Source organism: Chelonia mydas, chromosome 1 (assembly GCF_015237465.2).
Source record: "Chelonia mydas isolate rCheMyd1 chromosome 1, rCheMyd1.pri.v2, whole genome shotgun sequence".
Taxonomy (NCBI): Eukaryota; Metazoa; Chordata; order Testudines; family Cheloniidae; genus Chelonia; species Chelonia mydas.
This window is the reverse complement of record NC_057849.1, coordinates 305,251,082-305,267,540: the sequence shown is the minus strand read 5'-3', so window position 1 is coordinate 305,267,540 and position 16,459 is coordinate 305,251,082. Positions and strand designations below refer to the sequence as shown.

Here is a 16,459-nt window from a genome sequence, read left to right as displayed (position 1 = left end):
AATTAAAAAGCTGTGGCTTGCCTAAGCCAGCTGACTGGGGCTCAGGCTAAGGGTCTGTTTTAATTGTGGTGTAGACATTTGGGCATGGGCTGGAGCATGGACTCTAGGACCCTATGAAGTGAGAGGGTCCTAGAGCTCAGGCTGCAGCCCGAGCCAAAGTGTCTATACCACAATTAAACTGCCCTTCGCCTGAGCCCCGCAAACCCAAGTCAGCTGGCATAGGCTGGCTGCAGGTGGCTTATTGCAATGTAGACCTCCTAAAAGCCCAGAATCTAGCCTGGCTGAAAATTTTTCTTGTAAACTGTTTTTTTGTGGAAAATCGGTTTGTGACCAAACCCTCCCCATCCACAAATGTCCACTTTCTGCAAGTGTTGTTTTTTTCTTTTCTTCTGCAGTGAACATGACTCCAGGATCTGGGGCTTTAAGGAAAACACCAACAGTCATAGGACTCGCAATAGCATGAGAAATGGCAACACTGCCATTTCAATGAATTTTATCCACGTGTATTAACCATGACAGAGCTGTCCTCTCCTATGACTCCTTAAGAATTTTTCCTTTTATTTCATTTCTCTTGTACAATCTTCTAGGTCATGGCTTGAGGCTTGCTGCTGAACTGTCTTTGTAACTGCCAGATGACACCTGCTTTATACATGCAATCCTGCTTTACATGTATCACCTTATTATATTTTTGGAAGAACATGGAGCAAGCAATAATTAGCATTACTGAAAAATATATTCAGTCCCTAAGATGCGTATGAAAGTTACAGGAAGGGATTTTTTGGTAAACATTTGTGAGATGACTAAAATCAGGGCTGTTGGCAGGCTGCTGCTATTCTGTCCTTTTTTCCCCTTCCTTTTGTAAATTGAAGTGTCTACCCCTTAGACGACTGATGCAGCGTTCTGGCCTTCTGATGACCTGCCCCCCAACAGGTGGTCTTGCTCATCTCACCAGTCCGTTTCCTCCCTTCTTCCAAATGGGATTCCCCTGGCTCTCACCTGCTTTAAGAACCCCCCAACCAAGCAGAGAACTTCTGGCTCCTCTGACATTTGCCACCAGTTCAACATAAAGCAGTTCTGGGTTCGGTGTTGTCTTCCCCCACTTTTTGTTTGTTCACATTCCCATGCCCCTCTTCCCTTGCTGAGCAAGGGGGCAGGACCAAGCAGAGACAGGTAGTTCAAAAAGAGTGCTGGCTGGCGAGACTGTCCGCGTGTGTGTGTGTGTGTGTGTGCGCGCGTGCGCATGTGCACAGCCCGCCCCCTCTCTCGCTCCATGCAGCATGGAGAAGAGGCAATTGGCTCTCACTGCACTTTAGAATTTTGACCTACCCTTGCTTTACTGGAAGCACAGACCTTCTTCTCTTCTCTCCCTCAAACCCTAGGTATTCAGTTGTCCTCAGTGACCTGCACCTTTAGATTAGCTAGTTTCCTAAAACTTCATCCCAGGGGTATGAGAAGAGGTCCCAGGCCTGCAGGTGGTAACTTGCTATTTGAATTTTTTTGTAACTAGAAAGAGCTGATGTGTAAGCTGCTTGGACTCAAACCTTCTGCCGAATCTGATGTCCTGAGAGACGCAATCTGCAGCAAACTGGAACAGGACAACAGTCAGCTGGAAGCAGTGGAATGGTAGGAGATTCCAGTCATGATTCTTTATTATTATTTTATTTTATTTTATTATTTTTAATAAAGCCTTTCTAGAAACCAAGTATGTAGCCCAGAACAGGAATGTTAGGGTTTACTGGATATATTCATTCAGAGCTTTATTCTAAACTTTACTTTTAAACCTGTTGTCTGATGATTGTGACAAACATTTGGGAAGGCCTGATCCTGCAGTTGTTACACATGTGGACGTGTTGCATGGGGATAGGCTGCAGAACAGAGCTCCCTTTATTAACCCGTTTGACCCTAGAGATCAAATATTTAGGTACATTCTGTTGAGTTCCTTGCATTGCAGTTAATCAGATAGTTGATTGACACAGTGATGATTTTGCATCCCACTAGCAATGCCATGATCTAATGGAGAGGTCTTCTAGAACTACAAGGATGCATTGAAGTTTAAAAAAAAAAAAAAAAGTATAATTTCAGACAGCAAAAATTTGTCCCCTACCACCACCTTTTGGAGGGCTAGGGAACTGATACTCAATCCTCGCAATGATGTGTTTGCTGAAATATGGTGCTATAGAAAATAGAAATCAGACGAAACATCCACTTCAGCTCTGTTAGTGTGACTTTGGTTTGATTCTGTTTGTATAATTGGTGCCCCTTCTCTCTCCTCCCCTCCACCCCCCCCCCGGTGTGTATGGGAGTTAATGGTTTTTTTAATGGTTTTTAACAGGGACTAGTGCTTTTATGTAGCTATCTGTTTAGTTGTATGCTTTTTGTTAAAAAACTTAATAAAGTCATAAAGAAGCCCACACACATCTTGAGGGATGTATGTGGGGGTGAGGGTTAATGGAATCCAGTATTTGCCAATGCAACACCATTCACAAAGTATTTCCTAGCATCTTCTCAGCAGAGTATTTTTGGAGCACTGTGTCACCTGGGTTCATATACTCTGCTCTGTTTCTTTGCAAAATATATCTTAACCTTTGTCAATGATAAAATTAGTAATGTCTGATTTCATGGTGACACCAGAGAGCAAGGTGAGGAAGCACAGTGGCTAGGATATGGTACTAGCAACCAGGAGAACTTAATCTCTTCCTGCTCTGCTGATGACATGCTGCGTCACGTTCAGGAAGTCACTCCTCTTCTGTGCCTGCGTTTTTTCTCCACTGACACAGGGATGATATGTAGCATGTTTTTAATTTGTAGATTGGACAGTGCTTTGCTAAGATGTTAGAAGTCTTGTTTATTGCTGCAGTGTGACCTAGTATTACATCTACTCTGTACACCGTGCATATGGATGAATTTTTTTGCTGGAATTAATCCTAGAGATGCTTTGCGCTTCTGTCCTGCTGAGTCACAGGGTGGGTTGATTTAAATCAGTGAGCAGGAAACCTCGATTTAAATGATCAGTGTTCATCTAGTTTGGCATTTGTACTTTTTTCCTAAAGGTTCATTCTCCTTGGTTGGTATAGCTATTAAAATATGCTGATTTGCAGTAGAACTCATACACAAATGCACAAAAACAGCATTTTAAAAATTGTTTTGTGTTAACTAGAACTAAAGTGTTGTGGATACATAAGCAAAAAAAGATTATCAAAAATGTTTCGCATTTAAAACTAACTGATTTACTAAACAAAGAAACTTCCGTCAGTAAATTGATGAATTGTTTCTGGTCACCATGGGCCAGCTTTTTGAAGATATTTAGGTGCCTGAAGATGCAGATAGGTGCCAATTGGTGTTTTCAAAACTGAGCAGGTTAAGTGCCTAACCCCTTGAAATCTGTGGGGGTTAGATGCCTTCCTTGCTCAGATTTATTTATTTATTGAAAATACCCCAAGGTATCTATTTTTTTTAGTCACCTAGATAGCTTTGAAAATCTGGCTGCATGTCCTTCAGGTTTTTAGAATTTGTAGATCTTCTCTCCCACCTGGTTTTTATTTCTAGATGGGAAGAGGAAAAACAAGCTTTCCTGTTCTTTGTTGTCCCCCCCTCCCCCCCCAACTTCTAATTGGTTTCTCAGCTTTGAATGAATTGATCTAACTGAAGAAAATATTCTCTCTGCTCCTGCTAGCTAAACTGAACGTAAAAGTAATTGAGGCAAAAGTTTTTCTACACAACCAACGGAAAGTGCTTACATTTGGAAAAAATGTAAATACCAGCATTCATTCCACTGGAAAGGCTGAAAATAGATTTTTCTTTCTTAAAATTGTGGTGTGCATATACAGTATAGCTTGAGTTGACCTCAAAAGTTAAAGATGTTTTCCCCCGAGTCTCTATAATTAATCAAGTACCACCCTTTAACTCATTTAAAATTTTGAGGAGGACTCATTGATTTTAATATATTCTAGTAAGTTTAGGCTTCACATGAGTTGTTATAATTTCAAATTTAATTTTAAACAGGTTTATTTCTCAAAAGGAAAAAAATAATTTATTTGTTTAAATCACTTTTTTTTTTTTTTTTTTTTTTTTTATCCACCGTGTTGCGCTTTCGGTTACATAGGTACAGGGTCAAAATTCTACATGATGTCCTATTGCTCCTCTCCCAGAATTGCACACTAAGGGCCTTGTCCCTCACTTTGTGGATTGTAGAATGTAACTTTCAGAGGAAAGCAATGATCTCATTCTGTCGTCTTTCTCTCACCAGGTTAGGGTTACTTGGAGATGAGCCAGTTCCTAAAGCAGACTCCATTGTGGGGGCTCTTGCCAAGCACATGGAGCTGAAGCTGCCCTTTGGTATGTGAGCCTGCATTATTTCACGTTTGAACTGAGGTCTTGCCTACACACACTCAAAAAAAATTAATCTGATTAAGTAAAGGTGTGAATTTTAAAGTGGATTGTTAAACCACATCAAACCCTCTGTGTGGAGGCTCTCAGACCTGGTCTTCACTAGGATATTCGGTCGATCTCACTATCTTGCTCATGGGTGTCAAAAATCCACATGTCTGAGTGATGCAGTTAAACCGACCTAACCCCTGGGGTAGACAACGCTGGGTTGATGGGAGAATTCTCCCATCAACCTAGCTACTCCCTCTCAGGGAGGTGGATTATCTATGCCAGTGGTCACCAACTGGTCAATCGCAATCGACTGATCCTAGAGGATCTCCCAGTTGATTGCGATCTCTGGTGGTGCAGTGTGGCTGCTGCGAAGGCAGACTCACTACCCTGGTCCCACGCCATTCCCAGAAGTGGCCAGCGCGGCCCTGGGGGCAGTGGGGCAGGGATCTCCCTCTGCACGCTGCTCCTGCCTGCAAGCACCGCCCCTGCAGCTCCCATTGACCGGGAGAGCTGCGGGGGCAGTGCTTGCTGAGAGGGGCAGTGCGTGGAGTCATGTGCCCTCTCCATCCACCAGGGGCCACAGGTGCATGTTGGCCTCTTCTGGGAGCGGTGTGGGGCCAGAGTATGCAGGTACCCTGCCTTAGCCTCACCGCGCCGCCAACTGGGAGCTGCTGGAGTAAGTGCTGCCTGGTGGGAGACTGCACCCCATCCCTGAGCCCCTTCCTGGAGCCAGCACCCCATACCCCCTCCTGCACCTCTACACTCTGCCCCAGGCCAGAGCCCCCTCCTGCAGCCAAACTCCCTCCTAGAGCTTGCACGCACTCCTGCACCCCTGCCCCAGGCTCAGCCCAGAGCCCCCTCCCACACTGCGAACCCCTACCCCAGTCTGGTGAAAGTGAGTGAGGTGGGGAAGAGCGAGCAACGGGGAGAGGGGGGGGATGGAGTGAGCAGGGTGGGGCTTTGGTGAAGGGGCGGGGCCTCAGGGAAGGGGCGGGGTAGATCTTGGGTTGCCCTTAGGTTCAAAAAGTGATCTTGGGCATAAAAAGATTGGAGACCACTGATCTACGCCAATGGGAGAATCCCTCCTGTCGGCGTAGGTAGCATCTTGACTCTGCTGCTGCAATTTTTAAGTGTAGACGTGCCCTTATTCAGAATTAAACTGAATTAAGGACACTTTTTATCTTAATTCACTGAGTGAAAGAATAAGTGAACTAAGTTAAACCAAAGTAAGGTCACTGTAATTCTGTGTGGATGCTCTTATTCAGGGGTTTAGTGCAGTTTAAGTAATCTATTATAAACTCACACCTTTAGTTAATTCAGATTAATTTTCCTGAGTGTCTTTATGTAGACAAGTCCTGAAAGATGCTTTATTATTTCTCCCTATTGAAGGCAAACAGGAGAAAGTCAAGCGAGATTGCTAACAAAGAGCATAGTTCAGTGTTGACCCCCGCTTGGCTGTTGCTTAACCCTGTAGATGTCTAAACTCATGAGCTACCAAATTTTAGCTGTAAAAGTCACCTAGGTGCCTAAGTTTCTGCTTCAGGGTATGTGCCTGCCACATCTAAGCCCCAGTGCAGTCCTCAAACCAGGTGGATATAGGCAGATGGAACACCTGTCTTGTCTGCTGGGCCTGATCCAATGAGGTGCTCAGAGCACACCTAACTACATGGAACAGCCAGGTCGAGGAGGAGGGGCATAGGAGGATGACCTCCGTTGTAACTTTTAGCCCAGTGGTGCTCACCTGGGACCCAGTTTCAGTTTCCCGCTTTCCTTGATGAGGAGAAGGAATATGAAAAGGGGTATCCCACCTCTCAAGTGTGTCCCCTAACCACTAGACTATGGGATATTCTGATATGGGGCGCTCTGTCGCTCCTGTGGAAGCTGTTCCACATGGTATGAATATAGTTTGGATGACAAAGAGAGTGAGAAGGCACCACTAGGCACTTCCAGAATGAGAAGGCCAGATAACTGAGATGTGTGAACAGCTCTGTTCATCTCAATGGATGTTCTCCTCTCCCCTTTCTGCCTTCCTCCGTCCCATTTCCCCACCCCTCCCCGCAGTGTCTATGCTTGTGAGCCTCTGTTATGTACCAAGCCATGCCCATTCGTAGCTCCTCCTCCCAGTCCCAGCATTGTTTGGCACAAGCATGCCTGTTCTCAGCTCCCCACCCAGAGGGACAGTCCTCCCCAGATCCTGACTGACATGGGATGGGAGCAGAATCTGGGAAACGGGCTCAGACTGCCAAGAGTGGGGATGACGGAGAGGGGTTTGGAACCCCCACAGGGGCAAGACACCCCAGATCCTGGTTCATATGATGGAAGGGCACCCCCAGAAAACTTAGTCCTTCTATATCAGCTGTACTACTCAAGGCATGTTTCCCAAAAGTATAAAAAACCCTTCAACAGAGACAGAGAGTAACAACATGCTCATTGATCATTCTCAGATTTTTCCCATGCTTAGAGTTCAAATTCACAATGCATGGGTGCAGCTCGGGTTCAGTGGCCACAGTGTTTCCCTTTGAAGGCTCAAACTCTGCTTCAACAAAGCTCAAATCTTGCTGCACGTCCCATTTCAAATTTTTTGGTTGCAGCTGTTTTCCTCACTTAACCCTGAATAACTTCTTCAATATACATCCCCCACCCCAAGGGGGAGTGAGTGCCATGCTCCATGTGCTAAATCCCATGTGACTGAGATCAGTTTGGGGTGGATCAGAGCCATAGTTTGAGCCCCAGGTGTGGGTTTAAAAACAAACAAACAAACAAAACCCAGAAGAATTTTAGAATGATCCAAGTCTGGACCAGCTAACACTATTCAGCACCTCCATGAGGCAGAGTAAATTTCAAGACAGTCTGAGTCTTGTGCATTTTAAGCATGTGGATTTTAAAGCACATAAAGTAGGCCTTAACAGAGAGCAGTGATGAATGGTAACTCCACTCTAACAGAAATTAGTGTTGTACTTAGTAAATTGTTTGTTCTGTGTATACAGCTGATCCAAAGGTTTGTGCTGTGGAAAAAGTAAAGCAGTGTGGGCCTGAACCTGCAGAGCACATAACATGAGCAGTCCCATTGAAGCAAACGGGATTGCACATGTTTTGAGATAAGCACATGCTAAAGTGCTTTGCAGAATCAGGACCAGAGAGCTCAGAATCATGTTGGATCAAGACTAATCACAGTATCCATTCTATGTCCATTTTATGGACGGCTAAACAGACATGTGAAATAACCCAAGGTGGGAATATTAATAATTCTGCCATATAAAGATGCATCTTCAGAACAAGAACTACATTATAAAATGGTTAGCTGGTCAAATGGCCATATTAGCCCAGAACCATTGTGGGTTAATTTTCTGCTTCTCCAAGGGTTCCGTGACTGGGTTTACATAGCCAAGTACAGTGTGCCTTTTACCACTGATGTAGCTAACCCTTTGTTACAAGGCTTTTCAATTAATATCATGGGACTGATTCTGATCTCACTTATGCTGATGTGAATAAGGAAAGTCTCCAGTGAAGTCCAAGTAAGTTCAATAGGACCGATGCGCCAAATCTCCATATTACAGAACTGTTATCATTCTAAATTGGTTTATTTTATATATGAAATGTTCAGGATGAGGCGCTTAGCACTGGCAGGTGGCTGTTTGGGTCAATCAGAAATAAGAGCCTAAAGCAGAACACACACTTGATTTGTCAGCTCACGGGCCTGCAGCTGATCTTCTCCTTGTGTGCACAGTGCCTAGCACAATTGAGCGCTGCATAACCATAATAGAAATGATATATAATAATCTAGGTTTGTCTCTTTAGGTGCTGGAGAACGAGATATGATCATTATGAGAAATGAAATAGGTATCAGGCACCCATCTGGCCATTTGGAAGATAAATTCATCAGTCTGGTTGTGTATGGTGATGATAAAGGATTTTCTTCAATGGCTAAAACTGTAGGGTACCCCACAGCTATTGCTGCTAGGATGGTTCTAGATGGTAAGTGCCTATTCATCCTATACTATGACTGTACAATTATTGTTTTAGGGAATTGCTTCACACCTTTCTTTGTGTTCAGCTACCTCTAGAAAATGTAGATTGCGCACGCATGGCTTGTCTACACTGGCACTTTGCCGCGCTGTGACTGTCTCGCTCAGGGGTGTGAAAAGAGCGCCGCACGTTTCAGCGCTGTAAAGCGCCAGTGTAGACAGAGCACTAGTGCTGGGAGCCGCGCCTCTTGTGGAGGTGGCTTTAGTGTTGCCAGTGTAGACTAGCCCATAGTTTATATAAACCACCTTTAGAAAGTCTTGAATTGTTCCTATATCATCTTAAATTGATTTTTTTTTTAAAAAATTTCCATTTTTGGGTGTGGATATGTTAGTGATTTTCTTAAATCACTTTGTCACTGATCAGATTTTAAAATCTAAACTGTACCAAAGGCATATTAATGACTAACATCTACATAGAAGCTTTCATCCGAAGGTCCCAAAGTGCTTTTCTGCCTTTTAAAAATGATCTACAAAGTATGGGTTAAGAGTGAAAACTCCATGACATTTTTAGTCCCCCCCTAATCTTTATGCTGAATGGTCTTAGGGCCCACTGCTGAAACCCCAGAATAACTCTATACTAACTAAAATACAAATCTAGCCGTGCAGACCGATTCCTGATTTGATTTTCAGGGATCATGTTAAAGGAGAGATGGGAGGGATGTTAGATCATTTTGAGGAATGGGAGCTACTCTTTCTCCATAACCAAAATCTTCCCTAAAATCACAACAAAAAAGTCACTGTCCTTGTGCTCTATCTATCGCTGCTTTCCAGTGTGATCATGTGCATGCAGAGAAGGAGGGGAGCATTACTTTTCCAAGATGCTCTATCCTTGCCTCTCCTCTGAGAATTATACTCTCTCCTCTCAGGACTGAGATCCTACTCATTCTGTGGCTTACAAGGAGATTGCTGAACCACAAAGGGCCAAATTCTGCATCTACTCCCATGAGTAATTTTGCCAGTCAATGGGGCTAGTTGTGTGAGTAGAAGTTACTCAGCATGACTAAGGACTACAGAGTCTGAGCCAAGGTATTCAGAGGCTTCAGCTCACTTGCAAAATTTTAACTATCCTTAAAGGATTTTGACTATTGTTACTAAATTACTATTTTTGCCAGGGAAGAGCAGCCTTTGACATGGCAAATAAACTTCTGTTGCATTGAACAGAGAGAGATCCTGACTCACAACAGGCTAAAGGCAGACAAAGCTAGATGCTCTCATCTGCACCCTCTGAATCATTTAACTTTTGAGGCCTGCATTAAAGTTAACCAATCAGACTGTACATGTAAATAAGCACATGCTTATTGGTTGTAGCCACCTCTACGCCATTCCATACATTCAGATCTCCGTTCCTTTATTGGCTAACTGGAAATGAAGAAAAATTTTCTGAGTCTGATTTCACCTTGCTTTTTTTAGTTTGGTTTAAAAGGAAACAAATTGTTACACGCCTGACACTCATGGCCAAAATGGAAAGTCTTCCACATGTTTTCTTGGATCCGTTCGAAATGTGTATACCAATACATATGACAAGTTCCGTTTTTAGTATCTCTCGAAATTGACTTTTACCTCCAGGCAGCATCAATACTTTACCTAACAGGTCAATAAATCCTGATATACATTGCAACAGAAATTAGTATATGCACATTAGTCTAAATATCATGTAATTTCCTTTTTTATCTTTCAGGTGAAATTGATGCCAAAGGTATGGTAATTCCACTGAGGAAGAATATCTATGCACCAATACTTGAGCGCATTAGAGCAGAAGGCATTGTATGTAGCACCCAAAGCATTATCAGACAATAACTGACAACAAGAGATTGAGCTTGATTTTTTTTTTTTTGTTTTTTGTTAAAGGATCTCAATTTTGGCTTCCCATTTTATGTACACAATTGTGGGCCCACTACTGAGCATGCCTACAGATTGCAGCACAAATGATGCCCTTTGTAAAATTATCTACCTGCATTTATGTGGGCCTAATGAATATTTAGATGTATAAATGGTATCACTTTTCCCTTCCAAACTGAGGGGGCTGTTCAGTAAACTAATTGGCTCTGCCCAGGATAAACAGGTCGCATCATAAAGTGCCCAAAGCCTTTTGCCATCAACATAGCTTACAATGCATTATTACACTGTATAATACACTAATGATGTATTAGTAGTATACACTTTGCTAATAAAAGAAGATATCTAAGGAGATTTTAAACACGGTGTATATTTTTAGAACATGAGAGCATGTTATTGGCAGAAGCATGGAACTCTATTGTAGGAAAAATCTCAGGGTTAGGCCCACAAAAGGATTTAGAGCCATAACTGCCACTTTAGGTGCCTAAATCAAAAATTTAGATCCTCTGATCGCCAAGCAGCTGCCACCTAACTCTGTACATGCCAAAAATCCCATGGCACATAAATTGCTTTTGGTAAAGTTCCCATGGTGCCTAAAAATGTGTCTGAATATGCAAATAGCTGCCTTAGTCTAGGTGTCCCAGTGCGACTGGGGCTTAGGCATGAGCTAGGCATTTTCCACCTGTTTCTCCTGCAATAAGAGTCCCAATATGGTAGCTGTTCTCAGAAGCACATTCTCTCTGGCCTGATGAAGATTTATTTATACTCAATGGAACAGCTTCAACAGGAGCAGGGGTGTGCACAAGGCCCGGCAAGCGGGGGCATGGGCCCCCCAATCAGCAGGGGCACAGAACTCCTCCAGCACCAGGGCTGCGGTGGCGGGGAGAGCCAGCTGCTTTAGGCAGGAGAGCAAGCTCCTGCTGGAGCTGGGATGAGGGCGGGAGAGAGGAAAAAACGAGCCGGGGGGGTGGGGAGGGGAAGGAAATGGGGAGCCGGAGCTGGCGGGGGGGTAGGGGGGAAGAGACCAGTGAGCTCCTGCCAGGGTGGTGGGTGGGGGGGGGGGGCACAGGAGGTTATAAGAAAGGAACAGCTCCTCCTCCGTTTTTGCTTGCCGCAGGAAAGGGCTTAGGTATCTAACTCTAGGAAAGGGATCGTGCCTGTGAATTCTAAACTGAGAGAGGTGCCTGGAGTTAGCCACCTAACTTTCTTTGAGGGGTAGGAGTTGAACTATACCCCCCTCATCATCGTTTCCTATTGGCTAACTTACATGACTCCCCACTCAGCATGCTGGCTTTTGTGGATTCCATTCTTAGGCACCTAACCCTCCCCATGCATTGTATAGGGAGCATGGGTACATAACTTAGCTATGGAAGTCACTAGGTAGCCGGGTGCCTAAAATGTTAAGCACTGTGATGCTTAACATTTAAATCCCCTTTGTGGACCTAGCCCTTAAGTGTATATTAATATGACAGAAGTAAGTCTGGTTAATGAGTTCCAACCAACCAACTTTAAACATCGTCTTGGTCTAAGTCGTTGACAAATTTATACCAAAGTCATTACCAGAAGCAGAACTAAATACTGAATTTGCATCTTGTTACCAAGAAAATGTTGATCATGTAAAATAAATGAATAATATTTTTGTACATCTCAGGGTAATATGAAAGCAATTATAATTTCAGAAAGTCTAGCTCGCTAGCGCATTCAATCATGTGAAATCTTGAAATGTCAGTCTTTAAATATAAAATCTGCATTTTCATATCTGCCAGATCTGTGCCTCTTGGAGAACGGAATAAATATACAGGTTAATAGAGTGCTTTAAAAAAACAAACAAAAAAACCCACACCAAAACCCATGTTTCTAGTTACTGAATAGAAGCTTATTATACAGTGCATTAATAACTATAACATATATTGCTTTTTTTTTTTTTACTTTCTTTCCAGTTAAAGGGCATGCAATGGCATATAAAAGTACTCTATGCTTGGGATTAGCAAGGGCATTTAGGTTGTAAATATAGTGCAGTTAAAATGTCATTTGGAGAAAAAGTCTTGGTCTGTTTACTTTTGAATTACTCTTTCCACTTGGCCTAGCAGAATAATGTAATTACAAGTGTAAAAGAAATTAGACTCTGTGGTGCGCAAGGCCTTAAGATATTATAGGCAGAGAAGTGTAAATCCAGGATGTACTAATGTTTTTACACTGGTCTGTGAGTGCGTTCTCCTTCCTCTCTGCCTTGTCCTAGAACACATTGTGAAAACATTCATTCAATACGTTAATCAGTTAGTACTTCCACAGAGCAGTGTCTGGCCTGTAAAACTGTCCTTTCTTCTTGTAATACTGACCATTGATTCTAGAAGTCTGCCTGCTTTCCTTCTTGGTTCTTCCCCACTGCACCCTTCTCCCTAGTTTACTATGTCACAGCCCTGAGAGGCTGGGCTACCAGAGGGAATTTTTGGTTTTGTCAGCTTGTTCAATAGTAGGAATCAGCTGCAAGCATAGATGAAGTTCATGATTAGAGGTAAAAATAAACTATTTTCACAGGAGTTAGATGTACTAGGTGCAGTATTTAATAAGATGATGGTTGGCACAAAGCTGAGGATGGAAGGTGGTAGAGGAAGGAAGCAGAAAGTTAGGGATGGTAGAAAAAGTCCAAGGGTTAAATAGAGAGGTGTCTAGGGAGGGATTTAGTAGTGGAACTACTTCATGATCCCAACTCTTGATTCTATTAGGTTCTATTAGATGATCAGGATAAATGGATGAAATCCTGACCCCATGAAGGCAATGGGAAAACTCCCATTGGCTTCAACAGGACTGGGATTTCACCCAAGAACTTTATCTAGAACCCCCCGCACTCAATAAACTGTGCATTCATTTCCCCCCATGACAGAAAGCAAGTGCACTAAGAAAATGGGGTTTGACTTTTTGTTTTTATTTTTTTAAATACTGATTTCTGAGCAGGAGAGGAGGAACCACTCTGGTGTTTCCTTCAAGAACTACCTCTGCTCCCTTTGAAGGGATATGAGAGAAGGTATTGCTGTTTCCCAGCACTTGGGTTGTGTCTGTTCTGCTAGGCCATTTTTTGAAACCCAAAAGCCACTGAAACTTTCTTTCTGAAGACTGTAGACTTGCCTTTAAAGTAATAGGGAGAGTGCTGAAATTTGTATCAGCTGATGCATAGCACTTAAAGAAAAAATTCTGGATTTAAACAAACCACTTTGTGTGGAGTGAACATAGCTTTTTGCTTTTTAAATATGGGGACTTCTGATGTTGGATTATTTTGTATACAACATGGATTTCTACATGTAGAATTGATAGCTGTCCAGGGCTTCTCTTGTGAAGTTTTCAATACACAATAAATGTCTTTTGAAGCTGAGTTTATACTTGCCTCCTTTTTGTTTTTGCATGAATCACAAAATATATTATGGTTGTGGCTGCAGAAACTAATCTCCCTGAACACATCGGGGTGTCCAGAAGCTGTTGTCTAAACTAGACTCCAGGGTGAAATTCTGGCCCTGTTGAAGTCAATGGCACAACTCCCATTTGACTTTAGAGGAGCCAGGGTTTTCCCCAGGGGCTCTGATCCTGCAGACTTCAATGGGGCTCTGCATGAGTACAGGGGTCTGCCTGTATGCAGCAATGGGCGAGATCAGGGCCGCTATCAAGATGCATAAAAACTCAACCACACAAACATTAGAAACCCAGAAAATGCACAGTTGTACTTTCCACACCCCCACAACTGTAACTGTACCTCTGTAGAGCTGGCAATGGGGATTAAACCCCTCTCCTTAACACCACCTGCCATTTTCTACACCCCCTCATTTTCAACTCCAGATCTGCTGTCCTAGCTTCACACTTCCATGGACCCGTACTGCTCCTTGAGCGGGGGAGTACTAGCAGAGAGTAGGCGGACAGCACTCTGGACGATCGGCTGCCTTGTCTAGATGTACAGGTTCTGCTTTAACTATACTGGTACAGTTTAAAGTAGCACAGCCCTGTCTTCCTGCACTGTGGATGCAGTTGTACCTGTATAGCTTACTTTCGTAAAGGAAGGGGAATAAGGTATACTTCTGTAATGCTCCTTCAAACTGCCTCCACAATAGGGCTTATTCTAGTATAGCTATTTTGTGTGGTGGGTTTTTTCCTTTTTTAAATGCTAGTACAAAACCTGTGTAGAGCAACCCTTTGCTGAGGCATAAGGTAATGGAATCTTACTGAGAGATTCCTTTGATTCGGGATTAGAGAATTTAAAACACAATTTCTTTAGAGTAGCAGCTGTGTTAGTCTGTATCCGTAAAAAGAAAAGGAGTACTTGTGGCACCTTAGAGACTAACAAATTTATCAGCGCATAAGCTTTCGTGAGCTACAGATCACTTCATTGGATGCATACAGTGGAAAATATAGTGGGGAGATCTTGCATACACAGAGAACATGAAACAATGGGTGTTACCACACAGACTGTAACAAGAGTGATCAGGAAAGGTGAGCTATTACTAGCAGGAGAGTGGGGAGACCGAGGATGGGACCTTTTATAGTGATAATCAAGGTGGGCCATTTCCAGCAGTTTACAAGGACAGTAGGAGGGGAAATAAGGGGAAATAGTTTTACTTTGTGTAATGACACATCTGAGAGTGGATGTGTCATTACACAAAGTAAAATTATTTCCCCTTGTTTATTTCCCCTCCTACTGTCCTTGTAAACTACTGGAAATAGCCCACCTTGATTATCACTACAAAAGGTCCCATCCCCCATCTCCCCCCCGCTCTCCTGCTTTAATAGCTCACCTTTCCTGATCACTCCTGTTACAGTCTGTATGGTAACACCCATTGTTTCATGTTCTCTGTGTATGCAAGATCTCCCTACTATATTTTCCACTGTATGTAAACGATGAACTGAGCTGTAGCTTACGAAAGCTTATGCTCTAATAAATTTGTTAGGCTCTAAGGTGCCATAAGTACTCCTTTTCTTTTTACAATTTCTTTAGTTTCCCTTTCTCCGTTAATTTTACTACTGCTCCTCTTGACCCTTGAGCTGGCTGAGAATATCAGGGTTGAAAGGGACCTCAGGAGGTCATCTAGTCCAGCCCCCTGCTCGAAGCAGGACCAATCCCCATCTAAATCATCGCAGGCAGGGCTTTGTCAAGGCTGACCTTAAAAACTCTGAGGAAGGAGATTCCACCCTCCCTCCCCCAGGTAACGCATTCCACTGCTTCACCACCCTCCTAGTGAAAAAGCTTTTCCTAATATCCAACCTAAACCTCCCACACTGTAAGGTGAGACCATTACTCCTCGTTCTGTCATCCGGTACCACTGAGAACAGTCTAGATCCGTCCTCTTTGGAACCCCCTTTCAGGAAGTTGAAAGCAGCTATCAAATCCCCCCTCATTCTTCTCTTCTGCAAACTAAATAATCCTAGTTCCCTCAGCCTCTCCTCATAAGTCATGTGTTCCAGTCCCCTAATCATTTTTGTTGCCCTCCGCTGGACGTTTTCCATTTTTTTTCACATCCTTCTTGTAGGGTGGGGCCCCAAACTGGACACAGTACTCCAGATGAGGCCTCACCAATGTCGAATAGAGGGGAACGATCACGTGCCTCGATCTGCTGGCAGTGCCCCTACTTATACATCCCAAAATGCCATTGGCCTTCTTGGCAACAAGGGCACACTGTTGACTCATATCCAACTTCTCATCCACTGTAATGCCTAGGTCCTTTTCTGCAGAACTGCTGCCTAGCCATTCGGTCCCTAGTCTGTAGTGGTGCATGGGATTCTTCCATCCTAAGTGCAGGACTCTGCACTTGTCCTTGTTGAACCTCATCAGATTTCTTTTGGCCTAATCCTCTAATTTGTCTAGGTCCCTCTGTATCCTATCCCTACCCTCCAGCATATCTACCTTGCCTCCCAGTTTAGTGAGGGAGAGAAGGCTATAACAGTGTGATCTGCCTCAAGAACCCCTTAGCAAGGTAATCAAAGAGGCAGAGTTCCGATCAGGGGGTTTTGGTGTGGGGAGCATGACAACTGTATTTCTGAATTTTTTTTAATGGCTAGGTAGTTAAGTATTTTTCCTCATTCAAATAAAAGGTGTAAAACACTTACTTGTAAGAAGCCTAGGCTGGTGGACTGCTAGACTGTTACTAAGGTGATTTAATGAGTGTAAATGAAATGGTGCCATGAATACTGAGCATCACAAAAGTAATCTCAATGGCAATACATATATATTCCATCTAAAT

General features: G+C 43.3%; 1 protein-coding gene across 4 annotated transcripts in view; it reads left to right on the top strand.

The window, feature by feature from the left end:
- The window catches only part of AASS (aminoadipate-semialdehyde synthase), a 53,738-nt gene extending 40,130 nt beyond the window's left edge, over positions 1 to 13,608 (top strand). For 2 of the 4 annotated variants that reach the window (XM_007068674.4, XM_037888957.2), the window contains 4 exons: positions 1,508 to 1,623; positions 4,247 to 4,335; positions 8,176 to 8,352; positions 10,081 to 13,608. In XM_007068674.4, the coding sequence (XP_007068736.2) occupies positions 1,508 to 1,623; positions 4,247 to 4,335; positions 8,176 to 8,352; positions 10,081 to 10,199 (501 nt within the window). In that variant the 3' untranslated portion in view covers positions 10,200 to 13,608. Of the gene's footprint in view, positions 1 to 1,507; positions 1,624 to 4,246; positions 4,336 to 8,175; positions 8,353 to 10,080 lie in introns of those variants that run through there. The other 2 variants (XM_037888959.2, XM_037888958.2) reach the window with 1 other exon arrangement.
- Positions 13,609 to 16,459: the final 2,851 nt, after the last annotated feature.